The 25,632-nt window shown below is 43.2% G+C and overlaps 1 protein-coding gene across 2 annotated transcripts in view; it reads right to left on the bottom strand.

Moving 5' to 3' along the window:
* Positions 1-25,632, bottom strand: part of ADAMTSL3 (ADAMTS like 3) — a 404,352-nt gene that overhangs the window by 346,010 nt on the left and 32,710 nt on the right. For both annotated transcript variants that reach the window (XM_057719996.1, XM_057719995.1), the window contains exon 3: positions 4,672-4,791. In XM_057719996.1, coding sequence (XP_057575979.1) covers positions 4,672-4,791 — 120 coding nt within the window. The remainder of the gene's footprint in view (positions 1-4,671; positions 4,792-25,632) is intronic.

The following is a 25,632-nucleotide window of genomic DNA, read 5'->3' as shown; positions in this document are numbered from 1 at the left end:
CCCTCAGCTGCCTGCCTATGAACGGGTCCTTTAGAGGACAAAACTCCAAAACCACCATGAGGAATGACCAAAGAATCTAACAAGGCTGGCTGCCTAACAAGGCTTTCCACCACAAGCTCCATAGCAAGTCATCCCAAACTGACACATTTTAACTACCTTGTACCACAGATGCAATTGAATGTTAGAAGGCTTTCCTTCCAAGGATCTGCTCAGCACAAGGAAAGTCAGCATCATTTTCATCTCTGCTACCATGTTTCACCCAGACCTTGAAAACAGTGTCATTTCTACTTGATAATACTTCTCCCTATAAATGCTATCAGTAGAGTTAATTCCAAATTCCCAAAGGAGTTAAGAATGAGTTGATGGAGAAACCCATGAATATGAAATTATTCCCTTGGATCTGCTAAGGTCTCCAAAGCCCGATTCACTGTAACCATGGAATCGGGATTTTTAGGAAAAGAGATAATTTTCTAGGCACTTCTTCTGAGAGAGGCAGCTGGATGTATCTCAGAGTGAGGGAGCCTGAGGTGTAGAGTGTAAGTTTTAGTTTTTTTCACATAACCATCTGGGTGTCCTTGAGTAAGTCATCTGCACATTCAGAGGCTCTGTGTCCTTGACTTGTAAAATGAGGCACTTGAGCCAAAGTCTCCACCAGTCGTAAAATCCTGATTCTCTAAGTAATAGTTTACTGCATCGCCAGCAAGCCTGCCTTGATAACCAGAATGATCCAATTAACAGTCTGTAATGTAGAATATTCTTTTCGTAGTTTCAAAAAATAGACTATTTTAGGGCGGAAGGAGTTCCGTCATGAAATACAGTCACTTTTTTTTCAAGACAAATGAGGCATCTGAGGTCTAAAGATGTTGAATAACTTTGCTAAATTACAAGCCAATTAGTGGCAGAAGCAAGACAAAGGCTGCCTGACGAGTCCTGTGTGCACTGAGCCGGACTGCTACCCAGTTGGCTTCAGAACGGCTTTCTTCACTAGAAGCTGCCTCAGCCCCCTGTATAATCCACAGTGTGCCTTTATGTGACTCATTAAACACAGCCTACAACACAGCTGTGCTTTACTGGCCTCAGGGTTATTAGTTTTCCAGACACCTAATCCAGGAGACATTTGAAGAGTGACCTGAAGGTCTTCATGAAAATACACCAGAATAAAATACTTTAAAAAGTCCTACGGGGGTTGTCGAAGAGAGCAAACATCTACATACCATCTGCTTGCTTCTCATTTTATCAAATGAGTATTTCATAGGCAGGAAGTTCCTAGTGAACCCAGTCCTGACCCAACAACTTCAGTAACCAGACAGCAGCCTCCGCAGTGTAAGCACTTTGTCCCTCTCTGGCTTCGGGTCGCTCAGACAGCAGGGCGGTGCCTCTGGCACACGCCTGCAAACTCCGCGGGCAGGTACTGAAGCCACGTGACAGCACAGACACTGCCCTGAGTGGCACCTCACACAGACCTGCACCAGTTTCTGACCATGGAATGCCAGCTGTTGCTGGGGTAGAACAAAGGCTGCTCTGGAAAACCACCCCCACCAATGAGCCAGGTATGGAATCTTTGGAGGAGTTGCTCTGAAAACCTTTGAGGGACAACCTGGGAGTTTCTGTGCATGCCACCCAATACACTTCAATCTGTTCCAGTACAAGACAGTTTGTTCCAAAGTGCACAATGGACGGACGTCAAACCCTAAATTACATTGGATCCAGCATCTTGCTTGAATCTCTCAGACATCATGATGTGTGAAAGAAGCCAAACACAAATGAGGATGTGCTGAATGATTCCACTGATATAAAAAATAAAAATAAAAAACAAGATGAATCTCTAACAGTGATGGAAGTCAGAATGGTGGTTACTTCTTGGGTGAGGGACATTGACCAGAAGGGGCTGAAAGAGCTTCCTAGGGTGTTGGGAATGTTTAATTGATGGGTCTGGGCGGTGGTTACAAAGGTGTAAAGATATTTAAAAACTTATCAAGTTCTACACTTCAGATATGTGTGTACTTTATGCATGTTATACCTTAATAAAAAATTAATTTAACATATGGTGTGAGGTCCCTTGATATAAATGGAGAATATGCTTCTTCCTTTTCTTTAGCATAAGGATATCTGAGATTCTCTGAATTGAGTCTTTGCAAATAATATTATTAGCTATAACAATAGCTAGATTAAGTGCTTATGTGCACCTGGACCTGTGCAGGGAGACATAGGAATTATCTGAATTCTCTCCTTTAATCCTTAAAACATTTTCCATGAGGTTGATACCATCATATATTTCACAGATGACAAAACTGCAGCACAGGGAAGTGAAGTAACTTGTCCGAAGTCACACAGCAAGTAAAACATCAAAATTAGAAATCAAATCCAAAGCAGTCTGACTCGTGAGTCTAAGTTCTTAACTGTTCTTCACATTTTATGGTATGTTGCAGGACAAGGGTAGTTTTCAAACTGAGACATATTTGATCTAACTTTTCCCTTGAGCCTGAGAATCTCCCTGATATCACAGTGCAGTCTGCACACTCAGCATTAAGAGGGAAGAGAATCAAGGCTTGGGCTGAAGGGTTAACTGTCTCTAGATGATTACATTCTTGAGATTCATTCAACAGATACACCTAGTTTGATACAAAGGTCTATTTTCTTTGCTTTTAGTAGCAGAGGGTAGGTGCTATTATTGGCTTGTTATAGTTTGACCTCCTTCCTTTCCCTTAAAAGAAACACACAGTGGGGGCAACACAGAATGTTTTCATATGCTATTCACTGGGGCCCTCTAGAACTCTGTGTCCTAGGACAAAATTTCCACACCGTGCCACACACTTTTAAGATCTGCTTTAGGCCTTTTGGAAAGACTAAAGGGGCTTACTTTCCTCTTTTGCTAGCTTTTATATTGTTATTATTTTAAATATAATTTATCTGCAGAACCTGGAGAAGGCATTAACCACTCTTTAATTAAAAAACATAGAGCTCGTGATTTTCCAGACACCCTCTTTTATCCTCTACTGCCTCCTCCATTAGTTTCTCTGAAGCTCTCATATGAAAACCTGTTAGAGCATTAATTTCTCGATTAAAAGGAGCCATAAGTCATAGGCCCTCTAAAAATCCATCAGGGAGAAGGGCAGAAAGCAACTTGATGGTTTAGGCCCTTTTAGCAACCAGGCCAAATGCCTGTCCAAAACATTAACTGGGGTCTATAATACGAATATAGAATTATCTTCCGCCCCACCTCTGCTCCCTGTAATAACTATTTGTGCACTCACTATTCAAGGAACTTACATGATTGAATGTTGAATGCTAAATGTTGACATATTTGATAAAAAATTGGTCTCATCCCACCCCTGCCCGACTACCTGGGTAGCAACCTGCTCACAGCCAAGTGCACTGACTCACAGCGTGCCCCTCACCCCAACCCCAGCTCCAGAGCTCAGTGTACCAGGCACAGGTGACTCAGCAGAAGCTGAGGATCTAAATCGATGGTGTCTCCCCCTGAGCTGGGATACAGAGCACCCAGCAACAGACGTCTCTACCCACCCTCCATGCTCCATCCTTCGTCAACCAGTTATGCTGCCTGAGACTTTAATCCTTCTCCCAGCCTCATCTCCTGCACTCCGCCCAGCTCCAGCCAGCCCCAGAGCCAAGTCCCTCTCCCTGGTGTCACGTCTTCTATCTACCCATGTTAGCAGACTGACCTTCCCAGAGCTGCTCCTTCTGAGCGATATCTTTCACCCCCTAACTAGGCCTTGCCTAAATCAAGCCAGAACTCACCAGCCTTGACCACACAGATCAGGACAGCACAGCAGACCTTGGTCGCTAGGCCATCTTCCTCTACCCCATCATGCCCCATGAGAAGATATCCTTGCCCCATTCCTCACCCACACTTGGCCCCCTAGGTGTCAAGGTCTACCAGATCTTTCAACGTCACTTATCATCTTAGATCCTATCCCAGTTTGCACCACTGCCTCGAAAGTTCAGGCCCTATCAGCTAGAAACCTCTGCCATTGGCAAAATTGACATTCTCCATTTCAAATGAGTTATAAGTGATTTCAAAGACATATATAATCTTTAATGCTCTTAGGGCATCAGTGTAAATCGAGAATGGAGAGCCACAGTCCTGAGTATGCGGTTTCAGCATCTCAGCCAAGCACAGCCTCGCTCTCCAGTCGGGTTTCATACAGTGATTTAAACACACACGTGTGTGCATACACAGGCACACTCACACAGAGGCAGGCATACGTTTTTCCCTTTCTGGAAAATGGGCTTGGAAAAGAAAAGTTTTGGTGCTGGGAAAAGAAATGAAGTAAGCGCTAAGAGGGCAAAGAAAGTAAAGTTTAATCAGAAAATAGAACTTTTGGGTGAGTTCAGACTTACATGATGAATTTGGCAATAGCTGAAATGAATTTAAATATTTGCATTAATATCTAAATATTTCTGATGAAAATAAGAGAATGTGTCACTCACGGCAACGCCCCAAGCTGAGCAAGAACCCCACACTGTGCAAGAAGCTACATGAAAACGTGGTTAGCCCAGGGTCTTAGAGTCCTTCCTGGTGTCACGGGTCTATCGCACTAGTTGTACCAAGGAGGAAATGTAATTATTTTGAACTTATTTTTGAGAAACTGTTTCCTGCCCATCAGCAAATGGCAAAGCCAAAAATAGGCTCTTTAATGAGTTTCTTACCTGGTCGTCATAGCGATACGTGAGGAACTGCTCGCCTGTTGTATCTTCCAGAAAACTTCCCTGAGGGGAGAGTGCAAACTCAGGAAGGAAATAGGCCCCAGGAGACTTCTCTGCTGTGGTCTGAAAGGCAAGGTCGCTTGGTTACAAATAAGGCCCCAGTAAGAACCTCCAACAGGCACTCTCTGAAAAGGGTGAGTCTCAGGGAATCCACCCACAAAAAGGCTGCACCAAAAAAAGGGAAGTGCCTATTTACCATTGCCAAGACATGGAAACAACCTAAATGTCCACTGACAGATGAATGGATAAAGAAGACATGGTACACCTATACACTGGAATATTACTCAGCCATAAAAAAGAATGAAATAATGCCATTTGCAGCAACATGGATGGACGTAGAGAAGTGCCCTCTCTTGGCAAAGACACATGAGACACACCAGGTATCTGTGTTGAGGGGCTGTTAGACCAGGATAGCAACCTGGGCCACCTCAAATCGGCTTCCATGGCTTTACTCCCTGACACCTGTTTCTTCTTCCCGCCCACAACCTTCCAGCAATGCAGCCACAGTGAGGTCAACTTGCTTAAGTTCTGTTGTTGCAAATCCATTGTTTCTAGGATTTGCTTTCTCTCTCTCTCCTTTTCTATCTTTCTGTTTTTGATTGTTTGGTGAAGGAGTGAGAAACAAACATTTTTTCCACACGATAACAGAAGTGCATGCTCCTTGTAGAAACTTCAGAAAATACAGATGAGTGCAAAAGAAAATAAAAGCCACCCATAATTCCTCCAACCTATAATAACCACTTTTAATTATTTTGATGTATTTCCTTTGAGACTTTTTTTTCATAATGCTTTGCATGTTTATCTAAAAAATTCAAGATTAAATAAACATGGATTTTGCAGAAAGACTCCACTGGGTTCAAGGAAAGCTCATACCCTAGCATCTGAATTGGTAGACATAAGCCCCATTTGTTGGGGTCAAGGGGAGACAGGAAGGACATCACCTGTTGGAGAATATGGCTTGGACACAATGGCCCAAAGGACTTGCTACCAACACCTGCCACAGCCCCATCCAAGGGAAGTTGGAGCATGTAGAGGGCTTACCCAGATCACTGCTTTGATTGGTTCAAGAAGGAACAAGCTAAAGGAGATGGAACCCCCATGGCTTAGTCCCACATGATTAAAAACACGGGTCCATGACTATGGCCCCAACAGGGTACCTCATTCCCCCGCTCCAGAAAACGTGAGCAAGAAACAGAGTGAGAGGCCATGGGTGTTACTCCAAGGAAATCATTTTCTTTTTTTTTTTTTTAATATTTATTTAGTTAGTCAGTTGCGCTGGGTCTTAATTGTGGCCAGCAGGCTCCTTAGTTGCAGCTTGTGGGCTCCTTAGTTGTGGCATGCGAACTGTTAGTTACAGCATGCATGTGGGATCTAGTTCCCTGACCAGGGATCAATCCCAGGCCCCCTGCATTGGGAGCGTGGAGTCTTAACCACTGGACCACCAGGGAAGTCCCCGAAGAAATCATTTTCTGCAAAAAGGAGGAGTGGTGTATAAAGGTACCCCTCTAACACCTCTGCACCCCCAAGGGTCACAGTTCCAAACTGCAGCAGGAACTGTGGTTAAAGCAAAAACAGCCATTTGAATACCACACATTAAAAAATAGAAATCAAGATGTGATAGCTTTATCAGGGCACTTTGATGAACAGATAAGTATGCGTTTTGGTTACTCTTATGCGGTTCAAAGAACTTCAAGATTTTCTTATTAAATTTCATTCATATGACAGGCTCAGCACCAAGCGAGTGACAGGAATCTTCCCAGAGCCATGCAGCCCCAGGTCTCCTTTGCCCTCCTTCTGGATGGCTTGCTTGAGGCCCAGTGACTCTTACCTGGGTGGGGGACATAGAAAGAACACCTGTGAATGTTCTATCTGCTTCACAGTGAGGCCACGCTTGACACGGGTCTGTTACCTCAGTGTTCAGACCACCACTGGGTGTTCTGTGGAGGTTTCCTCTGAGATGTCACCTTTCTTTGCATAGGCTCTGCTCTAGAAGTTAGCGTGGTCACCCTGGGGTCCACAGTAGAGCCACGGTGTTAAGAGCCTGGAAAGGAGGTCTGACCAGGCCCAGCCGAGAGCACAGAATATGTCTGTGATACCTGTCTGGCCAGCTCTCTGATGACTGCTGGACCTTGTTCCTAAGTGATCTTGAGAGGAAAAGGAAGGGGAGCTAATAGCACAGACCCCACAGGGACAACAGGACTCTCACAGTGTGTTAGCAGTGTTCTATGGGGCTCTATGTGAAATATCACAAAAAGCAAAAAGCCTTCCTGGTATTAAAGCCTGTCACCGCTCAGTATTCATTAGTGTGGAAAAAAAATAGTAGACACTTATGACTTGATTATAACTATAGCTGACTACCTTCTATTTTGTAAGCCACTGTTTCGACTTTTACATTGTATTTATCAGGCTTTAAAGAGGTAAGATGGGAATAAAAACTTCCATGTGAAAATAAGAGGTGAATTTGATGGTAAAGTGTATGTTCCCTAGGACGTTTGAGTATGTGTAAAAGTATCCTTCTTCTCGCCAAGGATAAAAACACATCTAGGTAAACCTCAGGGCCAAATCTTATATAACTGCCAGAAAATCATGGATTCTATCTTCAGATAATTCATGGAAGCTGATCACCAAAATTCTTAGCAAAGAATCAATAAAAGTTAGTTGCTGTTGTTTGCCTCTGCTGGCTTCAGAGATCATAGAATCATAGTTTTAAATGCCTGAAGAGGCCTTAGAAGTCATCTAGGTCAAACTCCTTTTTTTAGAAATGAGTAAACCAAGGCTCTGAAAGGTAAGAGACTTGCCAAACACCACAGAGCAGGAGCCAAAGCTGGACCCTGTTAGTGGCCGCGTGCAAAGACACAGATCGTTTTACCAAAGAGTGGGGGCGGGGAGCAGCCTAGGATCACCCCCTGAAACCCACTCCCTGAGTACACAGGCCCTCCCACTATGATGCTTACCTTCAGGGGACCATACATTCAGCACATTTATTGAGCACCGACTGTATGTCAAACTATTCTAAGTGCTACGGATACGACACACAAGAAAGATAAGGTCCCTCCTTTCATGGAGATTATATTCTAGTGGGAAGAGATGCAAAATAAAATAAGCAAACAAATTCATATAGAGAAAAATTAAAGCTCTAAGTGCTATAAAGGAAGTAAACAGGGGGACATGAGAATAAAGTTGGGAGAGGGTTTGTGTACATTTAGATAAGAAGATCAGGAAGGCATCCCTGAGAAGGTCAGATTTAAGCTAATACCTAACAGGTAAGAAGGAACCAGTCATGAAAAGAGCCGAGGATGAACAAGGCTGACGGAAAGAAGAGCAAGTACAAAAGCCCTAAGGTGGGAAGCAGGTCAGTAGGACTGCAGCTCAGAAAGGAAGTCAGTGCAGCTAGATCCAGTGTGAACAAGGAAGAGAATGGCATGAAATGGAAATAAGAGAGAAAGGAAGAGATGGCACATTCAAAGCCTTACAGGCCACGGCAAGGGGTGAAGAACCACAGAAAAGTAGTTCAGTAACACTGACTGCTTTATGCAGCATCGGTTAGAAGGATGCAAAATGGAATCATATAAATCAATTAGAAGGGCTATTGCACTAATCCAGGTGAGAAAGGATGATTCCTTGACCTGGGAGGATGGCAGTGGTGAAAGGGAGAGGTAGATAGACCAGAAGTTACTGATGGGTGAGAAAAAGGGAGGAATCAAGGATGACTTCGAGCTTTGGGTTTGAGCGACAGGTTACAAAAGATTCAATGTGAGGGACTTCCCTGGTGGTCCAGTGGGTAAGACTCGGCACTCCTAATGCAGGCGGCCCGGGTTTGATCCCAGGTCAGGGAACTAGATCCCACATGCATGCCGCAACTAAGAGTCTGCATGCCACAACTATGAAGCCCGCATGCTGCAACTAAAGATCCCGCATGCCACAACGAAGATCCCGCATGATGCAACTAAGACCCAGGGCAGCCAAAATTAACTAACTAACTAACTAGATAAATAAATAAATAAATAAATAAATAAATAAATAAATAAATAAAGAGATTTAAGTAGTAAGAAGAAAAGTTCTTTAAGGGGGAAAAATGATTCAATATAATGGGTAGCCCTGAGGTAGGGACAGAGCTGCTGGGGAGGGTCAGAGAGTCGATAGCTCTGTTTGGGTCATGTGACATCTGAGATGCGTATGAGACATCCATCCATTTGGAAAGCTTGAGCTGGCTGTTCAATATGCAAGTCTGGAGCTCATGGCGGGGGGGGTCTAAGGCTGAAGATAGAAATTTGGAAGGCATCATTTTCATTTCCTACACACATATATTTATAGCATCATACTGGAAAGGACCGTCCCTAGAGAAGGAGTTTGGCAGACAAGAGGGCTTTGTCTGGAGCCCTCAATAATTCTAATACCTGAAAGTGAGTAGAAGAGGAGGAGCAAGCAAAAGAGACTAAAAATGATAATCAGAGTAAAATGAAGGGGAAAAAAAAGAGACAAATATTGGGTCAAAGAAGGATTCAGCCTCAGAGTAGACAACTGTCTTGAATGCTGCTAAGAGACTAAGATGAGACCAGAGACGTGTCCATCAGATCTGGCAGCAAGGAGATCACTGTTGACCTTGACATGAGTAGTTACAGTGATGTAGCAGGGACGGCTGTCATTGGCTTGAGGAGTGAATAGGAGAAGAGGAGGTAGAGACCATGGTGAGAGACTCAGAAAGACGCCATAGCTGGAGGGGAACATGGAATTCCAGGTAGAATTTTTAAAGATAGGAGATACTGCAGCATGTTTGTTTGCTTACAGGAATCATCCAATAGCAAGAGAGACAATGGAGAAGACAGAAGAAGTAACTACAGGTGCAAAGCCCTTGAGAAGGAAGAGGAATGGGATCCAAACTGTATGCAGAGGCTCTGGGTTTTGTCCAGATGAGGCCCTTGGTCCACACATGGACCCATCAGGTCATGCTCCCTAGTAGATCTGGATACCCTTCTGCTAGGTCCCAGGGGTGCCTGGTCTCATGATGATCCATTTGTCCCTATCACCCTCTCTGTCCCACCCCGCCCCGGGCCCCATTCAGCTTTCTCACCTCCAAGCTGGTTCTCTTTCCTGGGCTCCCCTGCAGCTGCCCTACTGATGAAAGAACGGGCTGCCACATTTCTTCCCAATTGCTGCATTCTGCAGCAAGGGGGGACTGTCCTAAGCCTCTGTCATCAGAGTGCTCATCTGTTGTGCTTCTATACTATTAACAACAACTATAAATATTTCAAAAGCTCCAATTAGCTTTTTTTTTTTTCTCTGCTTAAATTCGATGGGGTAAAATGATGTATGTTGCCCTACATTTTGTTCACTGTATTCCTGCCCCAGGCCTCTGCCTCTCCCCCAGGGCATTCAGTGCAGCATTTTGGAGGACGTTCCATAAGGCTAGGACTGTCTCCATCATGTCTCTGGTTCCCCAAGGGAGATGCCTGGTGCAAGGCAGTGACAGTGAAAGACTGCTGGCCTGCACTACCTGAGCCACACACGAGGGGGCCTTCTTCCTCACCAACTCCCATTCTGTGAACATTAAAGGCTACTAGTCCCTGAGCTACACCAGATTCTCTCCAGGCTCACATCACACTCCGTGTTACTGATAAACTGATTTTACATTCACCTCTTTTTATCAAAATCCTTACTCATGAGTCAATTTTTCAATCATTTGGGAGTTGATGCTACAGCCTGGTACCATCCAAGTCCCTTCCCTCTAGAGTGGCAAGGGTGTACCACCATGCTTGTCTGAAGTTTGCAGAGCTGTCCTGTAGCATCCCGTGATCATGAAAGTTCAGTGCTGGGAGGGACCTTCTCAGTCATCTAATCCAGCCTGTCCACCTCAGCAATCCTGCCAGATGCCCTGCAGCCTCTGCTTGAATACCTTTAGTGACAGGGAACTCACTCTCTCACAAGGCAACAGGGGTTTGTCAGAATCTAGCAAGTTCAGAGATACCAAATTAGTCTGAAGTGGTCCATTGCCTCCAAGGGTGGAATGAGGTATCTTTCCTCTCTCATCTGCCCCCACATCCTTCCCCTGTCTCCCCCGCCCCCCTAGCAAACACACAAATACTAAGTTGAATTCTAGAATCTGAACAGAGTGAGATCTAGGAAGGGAAAAAACACCTGAGTCACAGAGCTACATAATTAGAAGAAACTTTAGAGACAGTCTAATCCAAACCCCTTCTCTGGAGCAGGAATTTCTCCTGAGGCCTATTCCATATTCACACACACAGACTCAATAGAGGCCCTTCGAAAGAAAGCTGGGAAGGAAGGAAACTCAAGTTTACTGAGCATCTACTGTGAGCTAGGATTTGTAAACACTGCCTCCATCTGTCTTCACCACGATGCTGTGAGGTGGGTGCCACCAGCCTCTTTTCACACAGGAAGAAACCAAGACACAGGAGGTCAGGACATTTAATGAGGGACACACAAAGTCCCAGCTGCTGAATGAAAGCTCAGCCCCATCCCATTCCCCCCCAGCTCCATCAGTGGAAAACAGTCTTAGAAAAACTGGACCTTCCTTGAAGGAGAAACAGCTAAGTTGACTCATGACTTCAGAAAGCAAACACCCAGGGCAGCAAAGAACACGCACCGACATTCTCACCATATGGGGGTTGACTTCCTAAATGTCGGGGAGACTCGGTGGCAGGCAGTTCCTCACAGGACTGGATGACTGAAGAGGTCAGGCCCCTTCAGCAGCAAGCGTTGATGGGAGGAAGGTGGGGGGCAGGGGGAGGGAGGCCAGACCAGGAAGTGTGCAATCTTCCCAGGGCACAGATCCAGGGCCAAGGAGAGAAACTGCCAGAATGCATCATCCCACCAGCCACTGTCCACAGCTGCCGAGTCACCAGGGACAGGGTGAGGAGGAATCCAGACGGCCCCTCCAGGGACCTGAGGATGCAGCTGATCTACCTCCCCCTCCAGCTGAAGGCCTCAACTTTGGCAGGAGGAAGTAAGTATGGGATGGGGAGTCAAGGACAAGATTTCAGCATCCTAGCCTCCATCTCCAACCTGGAAAGGATAAAGAATGTCTACCAAGACTTGGCAAAAGGTTTGGCTGATGGGATAGAAGGAGAGACAAGTGGAAGAGAAGTGGATGTTCCTATATTAAAGAACAGGACCCAATACACCTCAAAAGTTGAGCAGTCACCATTAAAAAGAATGCAATGGGATTACCACTGAATTTCAACAAGCCAGTTTATACCCTTCTCGCTGCTTGGTCTGAGCACTACAGCTGGACGTTCGTCTCTCTCCAGGGTGTGAACACAGCCAAATACCACATCACTGACCTCTACAGAACTGTGGTCAATAAAGGTCACGAAGGCCTCTTTCCTACCTGCCATGTTAAGCCGTGTCTGTATTCGGGACTTAGAGCCAGACTGTACCATCCCCGGTCACTCACGCTCTCTTTAGATCTGGTCCATCCTTCCAGCCTGTCAAGGCTCTTGGTGACGCCACCTACCAATTTTTGCATTGCTCTCTCCCCGCTTCACATCAGCCCAGATTTGAGCGGTGCGCCCTCTATGTGCCTCCTTGTGGTTACCGCAAACCCTGAGCCAGAACAAGACTGAGAACTGGGCTTTTTACCATTCCAAGAGAAGCCTGTCTCCAGGCTGACAGTGACGTTACTCCCTTAGAGTTTTCTCACTTTAGACATCCCCAACTCGGCCACTGGGGAGGCAAGAAACACCTTCTCAGATTCTTTGATGACACAGACAACACGTAGAAGTAAGATGCTAGATGGAAGAATTGAGATTCCAAGGGATCTGTACAGGTCAGGACAAAAGCTAAAGGCTAAGAAGGCGCAGCCCTGAGCCGCTATTGCAGAACAATTCCCCATGACACGAGGGTTTAGCAGAGGACAGTTACAGTCACTGCCAGGAATATGAGTGCATAAGAAGTCAATCTCAATTAATGGTAACCAAGATCTGCAGGGGAGAGTTCAGCACCAGGATGGGAGGCGCCGGCCAATCCTACAGGTGGAAGATCCTTTTAAATGACAATATTTGGTGAATCCGAAAGTGTGTGTTCCAGGTGGCACAGGAGAATCCCCCAGCTCTGGGGACAGTCTGCCAGGAATACATTCTCGGGGGTGGTGGTGGGGGTCTCTGGAGGTTGTTCCTCCCAGCCTGGATCACACATGGGACTTTACGGTTTGTACCTTCCAAGGCCCGTGAGGGAATAATCAAGTTAACCAATATTATTTAAATTCAGCATACCAAGCACATTTTTGCTCCAAGAAGCATGATGTGCATTTTGTTTCCTGAACCTGAAACGAAGACTCAAAAAGAAACCTTCTGGACCACTTGGTTTTTCAAGAAGGATGTCGTCATTCCAAGACGTTTCAAAGTCCTGGGGGTCCCCAAACTTCCTGATTAAATATAAAATATATTTACTCTGCCAAGGTTAAAAGGGTGGGCTGAAAGAAAATGAGTTTTCACATTTTTTTCTGAGTGTTTAGAAAAAATTAATGCTAGGAATTTAAGATTCACCTTCTCTCTATTTTCCATCAACTAATGAATACATTCTCTCGATCTTGTTGGGTTGAAAGGCCTAACATTTGAATAAACGTGTGTGTGTGTGATTACATCTCAGCCAAAAGACCATGTCGTTTCAAACTTCAAATCCACTCTGAGTCACATTTTCAAAAGAAATATGAGCAGCAGTCCCTTCCGGATCCCTCCGAGTGCTGGGAGGGGGGCGCCGATGCCTTGTGGGTGTGCGTATTTAGAACAAGCTGCTCCGTGGAGAACGTCTTTCCTTGAATTTAAATTTATCATATTAAGACTCTCTGTAGCGAACTGGAATGTGTCTCTTATAAATGTCACTCAGAGCACTACTCTTCCATCTGCCACTAAACACATATTCTCTCCCAAATCCTCTCTCTCTCTTTCTCTCTCCTTCCCTCCCCTTCCTGTCTACACACACACACACACACACACACACACACACACACACACACCCCTTTAATCAGCCCTGGAAAGCAGGGCCAAAAGTAATCAGTGAAAAGATCTTGCTGGAACAGATTTCACCTTTCAGTTCCCTGAAAGGTGAAAACCTGAAAATGAAATCACAATACTTCTTTATATATCTGAACCTTTTGAAGCCCTCAGCACCAGGCTTTGTGCATAGGAGACATTCAGTAACTAATTTTCTTTCCTAGAAAAACTGACATAGGTTGCCCCTTCCACTCCCATAGAGTCCTGCATGACTGATGTCTGAATATTCTCTCTGCCACAGAAATACCAGAATGCTCGGGTTGAAGCACATGCTGGCATTTCACAAGGGGTTACTTAAAACCTTGACTAGTACTCTGAATGGGGAGAGGAAAGAAAGTCTGCCCCTGCCAATATACACAATACAGATCCTCTTTCCTTGGAGCCCACCCCTCCCACAAAACTTTATTGAAGAGTCCATTTTTCAAGGCCTTGAAGTAAGCAGACCCATTGGAAAGAGCCTCAATGAGCAAAATGTCACGTGGAAATAACGCTAAAACACTTCAGGGGAAAAAAAAGCCTGAAAACTGTATTCCATGAACAGGGGTCCACTGGTAAAGAAAAAAGCTAGGTGGATCTTAATCCATCGCCAATCTTAATCAACTGTGAACTCCCTACCCCACTCTCTCCTTCTTCCAATCCCTCCCCTCCTCCGGGTCCAGTCACACTGCTGTGGGTTCTCGCTCTTCCCGCCACAACAGTCAGCAGAGAACGGAATGATCATTTATTTGAGGAATGTGAGTGACTGCTGTTGCTGAGAGGTGCTGTGTGTGAGGACGACCTGGAAAAAGGGCCGTGGAGAAGCGAGGTGTTTCCTGGGGCAATCTCTGTAATCCCCTCCCAAGCATCACTTCCATTCCCACTCCGACAGGGATTCAGGGTTGAGGGACGAACAGTCTCGCCGGGCCCCACCTGGGCGGTGGAATCTGCACTTTGATCCCAAAGTGAAGCATGTATTTTCCCACAGCTTTTTCACCACCAACACTCATGATTACCTCTCTGGCAGAGACAAGGCATCTTTGCTTTTTAAACAGAGTACAGATCAGTATTTTATTTTACCCAAGTGGTAAAGGGAGGGACTCCCCAAAGCACTGAATGTCCAGGTACTTCTTGAGGGTATGTCCAGGGTCTTTTCAGTCACCCGGTCAACATACTAGTTATTGAGCATCTACTAGGCACCAAGGCCATTTTTGACATGGAGAATTCATCAACAAAACAGACAAAAATAACATTTCTCAAGGAGCTTTATTCCAGTTAGAGGAAACAGAAAATGAACATAACATACAAATAAGTTGTATAATGTCATATGGGAAAAAGAGGTTGGAAGTGCAGGGGGTGGGGTGGGGTATAAATTGCAGTTTTAAATAGAGTGGTTAAGGAAGGCCAATGAAGGTCAAGGTTCCTTAGGAAGTCACTTTTTATTTTCTGGTTTTCTGTATGGGCAAGTTGAAGCCTGCCCTTTTCCTTGGAGGCTTCAAAGTGTCAACTCTCTCTAGGAAACTGGTTGGGATCTGCCAGGCTCTGGAGTCATCTGCTTCTACCTACAGCAGCGGTGGGACCCTTTGCTCCTTGGCCCCAAGTGCCTGTCTACCTCCACAGCCCTGCGACTCCAGCCAGGCCAGGCTCCAGCGCTCCACCCTGGCTGTTCCAATGTCTCCTGCACCCAGTGAGCCACAGCCCACCCCGCCCAGGCCCTAATAACACAAGCACAGGTGTAAGTATGCAGAAAACACCATTACTGGACAACTGATTGATTACGTGGGCACAGTGTCTTTGTTGCCAACGTCAGAGTCCATTCATAAGCACCTGGCAAATCTGCGTATATCCCAATACATGAGCTTGTATAAACTTGGTAGTGAAAGGAGAAGGAAGGAAGGAGGGAAAGAAACAAGGAAAGGAAGAAAGAGAGAAAAGAAAAAAAGCATTACCAGCTCTTTCCGATTTGGCAATGAGACACCACCAAATCTGACACAGTCCAGAAACACGTTGGGGACATAGTCATGTTTATTCAAGGTCATTCTCACCCTCACGGTTTTCTTTCTTTCAGGAAACAGCTCGTCTGTGTGGCTGAAATCCTACAGGCTTTCAACATGCAGGCTTCCAAGAGAAGAAGAAGACAGAAATATGCTGTTTGCACATACTCTGAAAAACATTTATATTCTTCCTAAGCCGGTTTGTTTTTCTAAGCTTAGCAGGGCAGGAAGTCTTCAGCACTAACATGTCAGCAGAGCTGCCAAATTTGCTGTTTGGATGCTCCTGCCTTTCAGAATCCTTAAACAAGCAAGGCGATAGGAAGATAGTGATTTACAGTCAGGATGTCTTTGCTCCATGTGTATAAAATGGCATCACTCTAATTTCCATTAGCTACCAAAAAATACTGGGGGCTTAACATAATGTTAAGGACTTCTTGGAAACAAAAGGTGATGCTTTTATAAAATTAACATTAACCCCTATAATTCAGTGGCAACAAGGCCATACTGGAGGCATAAATTAGGAGACGAAATTGTTACAAACAGACTGTCTTCTGTTTTTGTTTTTTTTTAAAAAAAAGGAGAAATGCAAACTACAGTGTTTGTTCCAAGCAGGGTGTTGGATGTGATACAGGTTTAGGGATTTAAGTTGGTATATTTTTAAAATATAATTTTAATTTCTTAATGATATATGGAATGATAAGTAATTTCTTTTGCACACTTAAAACATAATCACATCATTCCATATTTGTTTGACATGGAAATGTCACTTAGTTTTAAATCCTGAATAAACATAGGGTTAGTTTTACGAACGGTACCGGATACATGGAAAGTAACATTCATAAGCCAGACAAACTTGGAGACACTGGACACCTGTTATAATTGGTGATGGATACTCAAGTTTAGAAAGGGGGCCAGAGTGGTGGTGGGGAGCCCAGGGGTCCAGCCCACCTCCACAAGAAACTCTGTGGCTCCCGGCATGTTCCTTCACGTTTCCGGGTCTTACTCACCATGCTGTTAAACGGGGGAGACCAGGCTAGCTGAGCTCCAGAACTCCCCAGGGCAGGAGGAAAACCGGGCCAGAAGATGAGTATCGAGTATCTCCTCTCTGCGGAGATTTTGTTTCTTTACTGTATGTTTTACATTACCAAATTAACACTGTTGGTACAAATTTAGAAAAAGTCTCCTGAGCAGAAAAATACCCAGTAGTCAAAAAGTAAAACTCTGGTAGCCTTTGTAATGAGTGTCATTGCATTTGCTTAAACCAAAAGCAGTCCCAGGAGAGACCTGCAGGGTGACCCCCTCACTAACTGAAAGGGCCCTCAGATACAGCTGCCCATGAAGCCCAGGGTTAAAAGAAAAACACAGAAGAATTTTAGGATAAAAGAGTCAACGTGGAAGACTTTAACCATTGTCTTCACCCCAATGCCAGCACGGAGAGGGAAAGGTAGGCTCCTGAGAGAGGAAGCAGGTATATTTTGATAAGGTGTATTTGTGCTCACAAAGATTCGCAACATGGAGCTAAAAACCTTCTACCTCCCAAAATCGCTGTGCCTAGTTAATAAAATAATGCATATGGTAGTGTAATTGTAATTACTTACACATTTATGCTACTATGACTGTTATCACAGAGTTCCAAAAACAGTGGCTATATGTATACATGTGGCTGATGCATCTTTCCGCACAGCAGAAATCAACACAACACTGTAAATCAACTATACTCCAATTTTAAAATTTAAGTAAAAAAAAGTATGGGGGACTTCCCTGGCAGTCCAGTGATTAAGACACTGGGCTTCTACTGCAGGGGGCGCAGGTTCAATCCCTGGTTGGGAACTAAGATCCCACATGCTGCGTGGCCAGAAAAAAAAACACAAAAGGAAATTCTGAAAGATGTATTAAATGGTGACCTATTACAAAAAAAAAAAAAAAAAAAAAAAGAGAAGTATGAAATCCATTGATGAATATCCAAATTTCTTAGCTTAACGTTCAATCTTAATCCAATCTGCACGATATCTGTTACAATCCCACTGTATTTCAAACGTACTTCTTAAACTTTTTCACATAAGAGTGAATTTTCTTTGACCAAAAAAAAAAAAAAAAAAAAAACCAAAGTTCCAAAAGCAAATTTTTAATGTAAGCAGTAATATAAGCACGTATCGAGTATCTACTCTCTGCGGATGCTGTGCTAGTCGTCAGAGACTGAACAAGAGACAGTCTGTGCTCTCAGGGAGCTCACTGTCTAGGGTTGGGTGTGGACTCAGAAAGAGATCAGCAAACAGGCCCCTCGAAGCCATGTGATGAGGGCCATTCAGGAGAGGGAAGGACAGGATGCTACAGGAACATGTGAGAGGGACACACTCGAGGCAGGGAGGATGGAGTCAGGGTCACAGAAGGCATCTCAGAGACAACAGCCACCAAGATGAGATGGAAAGAACACATAGGCAGCGATGTGCAGGGGGTAAGACTCTACTCTCCCAATGCAGGGGGCCCAGGTTCCATCCCTGGTTGGGGAACTAGATCCCGCATGCATGCCACAACTAAGACTCTGCATCACGTGTCACAACTAAAGATCCTGTATGCCGCAACTAAGACCCGGCACAGCCTAAATAAATGAATATTAAAAAAAAAAAAAAAGAACAAGTAGGCACTCTTCAGGAAAATGGAGAGAAGGATGGAGGAAGAGAGCCTTCTACAAAAACATGGGCGTAATGAACAAGGGCAAGTTGGATGAACAGCCTGTATATCCAGAGCACGGCATGGTAGAGAAGAAGAGAGAATTCAGAGAGGCAGACATAGGCTGGATTCCAAGGGGGTCTGGTGGTGCAGATCATGAAGTCAGTGTTTATCCCTAGGCAGCATGGGAGGGACATTAGTAGAGAAGTGAAACTATTCTTATGGAGAATGAATTGGAGGGGGAGTGAGACTAGCTATGCAGGGAGACTAGTTGGGCTTCTATAATATTCTGGGGGAGAGATGGTGGTGGCAATGAAGACAGAAAGGAAAATTAGCTGTAACAAAATAATGTATCTCAGAATTCAAGCTAAGAAAACAATTATGCCAGTATATTTGAAATACTGGGAGAAATATAAAGTTTTATAAAAAATTCTAAATAATCAAAATTGACTCTAAAAAAATGGAAAAATCTCAATGGTCCTTTATTAAAGAAATAGAATCAGCATTTAATATTCTTCCCATGAAGAAAACATCAGATCCAGATGGTTTTAAGGTAAGCTCTACAAAACATTCAAAGTGTAAATAATTCCAATCTTAAAAGAAAACTCTTCCAAAGAATAGAAAAAAAGGAACACCCAATAATTCATTTTTACGAGATTATGACCTTCATAGCAAAACCAGACAAGAACAATACAAGAAAGAAATTACATATCAATCTCACTCTTGAAATGAAGGCAAAATTCCTAAATAAGATATAAGCAAAATAAATCTAACGTCATATAAAAAGAAACCATCAACAGTAGACTGGATCAATAAATTGTAGTCTATTTATACCCTAGACACAATAGAGGAGTGAAAATAAATGATCTTGGCCTCACTCATCGACAGAGATGACATTCTAAACCATAACACTGAGCAGAATAGACACAGTATGATTTCATTCATAAAAAATTCAGGAAAGGCTAACACCACACAATACATTATTTGGGGATACATACTCAAGTGGCTAAAACTACATTCACCTTTTGCTGTGGTGATGTCTGAGCAAAGAGGAGGACGCAGTAAGGGAGGGACACACAAGAGACTGCAGGGGTACTGACAACACCCCATTTCATAAGCTCCATGGTGGGTACACAGGTGTTCACCATACCATCGTGGCTGGGCCACCTCGTGTGTGGCTGTGCAGGTTGGGCACCACACCCTGCATGTGGCCATCTTCCTTTAAGCATTGTGTTATATAAAGCATTGTGTTATATAAAGCATTGTATGTGTGTGCAAAATAATCATCATAATAAAATAATGCTATAAAAATAACGTTATAGGGACTTCCCTAGCAGCACAGTGGTTAAGAATCCGCCTGCCAATGCAGGGGACATAGGTTCGATCCCTGGTCCGGGAAGAGCCCACATGCCGTGGAGCAGCTAAGCCCGTGTGCCACAACTACTGAGCCTGTGCACCACAACTACTGAAGCCTGTGTGCCCTAGAGCCCACGTGCTGCAACTACTGAAGCCCACATGCCTAGAGCCGGTGCTCCACAACAAGAAAAGCCACTGCACTGAGAAGCCCATGCACCACAATGAAGAGTAGCCCCCACCTGCCACAACTAGAGAAAGCCTGCACGCAGCGATGAAGACTCAACGCAGCCAAAAGAAATAATAATAATAATGTTATAAAAATTAAAATACATATATATGCAAAATAATTATAATCAATTTATAATAGTAATATAAGAAAATAAGTCTTAAGTCACACCTGTAAGTATACCCATGTTTATATTTAACACTAGATAAACATAGCCTTTTTTGTATCAATGGGAAAGTGGTAGATTAGTCAATAAATTCTTTGGGACTATAGGTAAATTAGGAGGAGAAAAGGCAAACTCAGAGTCCCTCCTCAATCAATGTATCAAAATCAATTCCACATGGATAAAAAAATGTAAAAGTTAAAATATATGTGCACGTGTATATATATATATATTTATGTGTATATGTGTCTGAATGTGTGTGTATATATATATTCTAGAATATATATATTCTGGAAAGTGGTGGAATTTTGTAGAATCAAGATTTATGAAAGAAAGTCTGATATCAGTCTGCTTGTTTTCCCATTGTAAGTTACTTTATCTTTCATCTGGAATTTTTGAACATATTTATAATAGACTACTTAAAGTATTTCTGGTGACAGACAACAACTAGACAATCACAGCGATTACTTTAAAATGTACAGAAATATTGAGATACTATGTTGTGCCACAGGAACTAACATGCACTAGGTCAATTATACTTGAAAAACAAAGAAACAAGCAAACAAACTCATACAAAAAGAGATCAGACTTGTGGTCACCTGAGGCGGAGGGTGGGAGGCAGGGGAGCTGGATGGAGACAGTCGAAACTTCCAGCTATAAGATAAATAAGTACTAGGGATATAATGTACAACATGATAAATGCAATTAACACTGCTGTACATTATATACGAAAGCTATTAAGAGAGTAAGTCCTAAGAGTTCACATTACAAGGAAAAAATTTTTTCAATATTATTTATTTATTTATTTATTTTATTTTTATTTTTGGCTGTGTCAGATCTTCGTTACGGTGCGCGGGCTTCCTTTAGTTGTGGCATGCAGGTTTTTCTCTTCTCTAGTTGTGGCAAGCGGGGTCCAGGGTGTGTGGGCTCTGTAGTTGTGGTGCACGAGCTTAGCTGCCCCGTGGCATGTGGGATCTTAGTTTCCTGACCAGAGATCGAACCCATGTCCCCTGCAATGCAGGACGCATGCTTTACCACTGGACTACCAGCAAAGTCCCTCTATTTTTCTTTATTGTTGTATCTATAGGAGATGACGGTTGTTCAGTAAACCTATTGTGACAATCATTTTGATATATGTAAGTCAAATCATTATCCCATACACCTTAAACTTCTACAGTGCTGTATGTCAATTATATCTCAATAAAAGTGGAAGAAAACATAAAATTTAATAATCCAAAAAAAGGAAAAAGAAAATAAAGTATTTGTTTAAGAAGTCTAGGGGATTCCCTGGCTGCCCAGTGGTTAGGACTCCGTGCTTTCACTGCTGAGGGCCCTGGTTCGGTCCCTGGTCAGGGAACTAGGATCCTGCAAGCAGCTCATCATGGCCAGAAAAAAAGAAGAAGAAAAAAAAAAAAAAAAAAAAAAAGGAAGAAGTCTAACATCTGGCTTCCTAAAACAGTTTCTACTGACTGTGTTCTTCTCATGTGTGTGGGCCTCACTTTCCTGTTTCTTTGTGTGTCAAATTTTTGTTGAAAACTGGACATTTTAAATAATATAATGTGGCACAATGAGGTATCACCTCACACCAATCAGAATGGCCATCATCACAAAGTCTGGAAACAACAAATGTTGGAGAGGGTGTGGAGAAAAGGGAACTCTCCTGCACTGTTGGTGGGACTGTAAGTTGGTACAGCCACTATGGAAAACAATTTGGAGGTTCCTTAAAAAACTACAAATAGAACTTCCATATGATCCAGTAATCCCACTCCTGGGCATATACCCAAAGAAAACCATAATCCCAAAAGAAACTTGTACCATAATGTTTATTGCAGCACTATTTACAATAGCCAGGACATGGAAGCAACCTAAATGCCCATCAACAAATGAATGGATACAGAAGATGTGGCATATATATACAATGGAATATTACTCAGCTATAAAAAGGGATGAGATGGAGCTATATGTAATGAGGTGGACAGAACTACAATCTGTCATACAGAGTGAAGTAAGTCAGAAAGAGAAAGACAAATATTGTATGCTAACTCACATATACGGAATCTAAAAATGGTACTGATGAACTCAGTGACAAGAACAGGGAAGCAGATACAGAGAATGGACTGGAGAACTCGAGGTATGGGAGGGGGCGGGGGGTGAAGGGGAAACTGAGACGAAGCGGGAGAGTAGCACAGACATATATATACTACCAAGTGTAAAATAGTCAGTGGGAAGTTGCTGTATAACAAAGGGAGTCCAACTCGAGGATGGAAGATACCTTAGAGGACTGGGGCAGGGAGGGTGGGGGGGAATCGAGGGGGGGAGCATCAAGGAAGGGAGGGAATATGGGGATATGTGTATAAAAACAGTTGATTGAACCTGGTGTACCCCCCAAAAAAAATAAAATAAAATAATTAAAAAAAAAAAAAAACAAAAAAAAAAAAACAAAACAAAGGGAGTCCAACTCGAGGATGGAAGATGCCTTAGAGGACTGGAGCAGGGAGGGTGGGGGGGACTCGAGGTGGGGGAGTCAAGGAAGGGAGGGAATACGGGGATATGTGTATAAAAACAGATGATTGAACCTGATGTACCCCCCCAAAAAAAAATTAAAAAAATAAAATAAAAAAATTAATTAAAAAAAAAAAAAAAAGCCACAATGAGGTATCACCTCACACCAATCAAAATGGCCATCATCACAAAATCTGGAAACAACAAATGTTGGAGAGGGTGTGGAGAAAAGGGAACTCTCCTGCACTGTTGGTGGGAATGTAAGTTGGTACAGCCACTATGGAAAACAACTTGGAGGTTCCTTAAAAAACTACAAATAGAACTACCATATGATCCAGTAATCCCACTCCTGGGCATATATCCAAAGAAAACCATAATCCCAAAAGAAACATGTACCATAATGTTCATTGCAGCGCTATTTACAACAGCCAGGACATGGAAGCAACCTAAATGCCCATCAACAAATGAATGGATACAGAAGATGTGGCATATATATACAATGAAATATTACTCAGCTATAAAAAGGGATGAGATGGAGCTATATGTCATGAGGTGGATAGAACTACAATCTGTTATACATAGTGAAGTAAGTCAGAAAGAGAAAGACAAATATTGTATGCTAACTCACATATACGGAATCTAAAAATGGTACTGATGAACTCAGTGACAAGAACAAGGATGCAGATACAGAGAATGGACTGGAGAACTTGAGGTATGGGAGGGGGCGGGGGGTGAAGGGGAAACTGAGACGAAGCGAGAGAGTAGCACAGACATATATATACTACCAACTGTAAAATAGTCAGTGGGATGTTGTTGTATAACAAAGGGAGTCCAACTCAAGGATGGAAGATGCCTTAGAGGACTGGGGCAGGGAGGGTAGGGGGGACTCGAGGTGGGGGGAGTCAAGGAAGGGAGGGAATACGGGGATATGTGTATAAAAACAGATGATTGAACCTGGTGTACCCCCCCAAAAAATAAATAAATAAATAAATAAATAAATAAATAAATAAATAAATAAATAATATAATGTGGCAACTGTAAAAACTATTTTGATCTTCACCCTTAGAAGTCAGAAATTTCACCAGAATATGTATATGTCTCTGTGTGTGTCTTTTTTCATCGGTCCTGACTGTAGCCCAGGGAACCCTTTCAGACTCAAGCCTGTCTTCATTCAAGGACACTTTCTACTGATAGTTGCTTCACTGTTGCCTGTTCTCCATCCATTGCTTTTTCTCCTTCTGCTGTTTCTATTGTTTGAATACCAGGTCTCCTAAATCTGTTCTCCAAGTCCCTCAGCTTTTCCCTCATGATTTACATTCTGTGGTTTTCCACTGTGGTAGATGGTATTTCCGCCACTTGGATGTCCTTCAACTCATCCACTGAATTTTTGGCATTGAAAATCTCATTTGTTTTTAGTTGAGGAAAGCCATTTGGGGCTGTAGTGGAATCTCCCTACATACTCTTAGTTTGTGGTTTTTCCAGTTTCTTTCTGTCTCCTCCAGAGCAGTTCTATTTCTTTTCATTTTTTTTAAAGGTTAAATCGTTTTTTAAAATTTATTTTATTTATTTATTTATTTGTTGGCTGCATTGAGTCTTTGTTGCTGCGCACGGGCTTTCTCTAGTTGCTGTGAGCAGGGGCTACTCTTTGTTTTGGTACATGGACTTCTCACTGTGGTGGCTTCTCTTGTTTTGGAGAATGGGCTCCAGGTGCATCGGGTTCAGTAGTTGTGGCACACAAGCTTCAGTAGTTGTGGCTCGCAGGCTCTAGAGCACAGGCTCAGTAGTTGTGGCACACAAGCTTAGTTGCTCTGCCACATGTAGGATCTTCCCAGACCAGGGATCGAACCTGTGTCCCTTGCACTGGCAGGCAGATTCTCAAACACTGTGCCACCAGGGAAGTCCCCAGAGCAGTTCTATTTCTATACAAGAGAAAAATTCTCTATAAAAGTTCTACATAAGAGGTGTCTGATCTGAGTGGGCTGCTTGTTGTTTCTCTTTCTGGTTGCTGAGCCCCCTGAGATGTGCTGCTTTTATACTCTTTTGTGTATACACATTGGTGCTCAAATATGCTAGAACAGAGTGGCTACCATCCTGCCATGGCATGAAGGAGGCACAATCAGTGCCCCTGAGGGACCTCAGAGATCCAGCTGGCTAGGTAGCAGTCTCCTATCATGGCACCAAGAGAAAACCTCTCTTGGGACTTCTCTGGCGGTCCAGTGGTTAAGACTTCACCTTCCAATGCAGGGGATGCAGGTTCAATCCCTGGTCAGGGAGCTAAGATCCCACATACCTTGTAGCCAAAAAACCAAAACATAAAACAGAAGCAATATTGTAACAAATTCAATAAAGATTTTAAAAATAGTCCACATCAGAGAGAGGGAGAGAGAGAGAGAAAACCTCTCCATTCCCAAACCCTATTCTCTTGCCAGAGGGAGAAAAGCTCTGAGCCACCTCTCAGCATGCATTAGGAGCTGGGAGAGCCTGAATCCTCTCTCCAGACCAGCCTGCCTGCCAAGTCCCAGAACCTACCCTTTGCCAGAGGGGCAGCCGGCTTTAGATGGCTGTAGAATTATGAGACCCTGAATCATTCTGATATAGCAACTATACAGAATGAAATATATTTATATGCATATCAGATCTTCATGTGGGGAAAATCTTCATATGTATAACATCAAAGGCAGAAACCGTACAAATATTTATAGAGCTAATATTAAAATTGAAATTGAAAGGCGAATAATCAAACATGGAAATTCTTTAAACATGCATAACAAAAGATTATTAACTTTGACATATAAAAATAACTCTTAGAAGTCAATAAGATGAGGAACAGATTAATGTAAAAAATGGGCAAAAGACACGAACAGGAAACTCACAAAAGAAGAAATGAAAACAGCCAATAAACTTTCGATATCACTAGCAATAAGAAAGAAAGTTAAAACACTTATTAGACTGGCAAAGATTTTAAAAAATATACTACCCACTGCTAGCAAGGATCAGGTTTGAAAC

This window comes from Hippopotamus amphibius, chromosome 2 (assembly GCF_030028045.1).
Source record: "Hippopotamus amphibius kiboko isolate mHipAmp2 chromosome 2, mHipAmp2.hap2, whole genome shotgun sequence".
NCBI lineage: Eukaryota > Metazoa > Chordata > Mammalia > Artiodactyla > Hippopotamidae > Hippopotamus > Hippopotamus amphibius.
The sequence above is the reverse complement of the archived record's forward strand: the minus strand, read 5'-3'. Positions and strand labels throughout refer to the sequence as shown.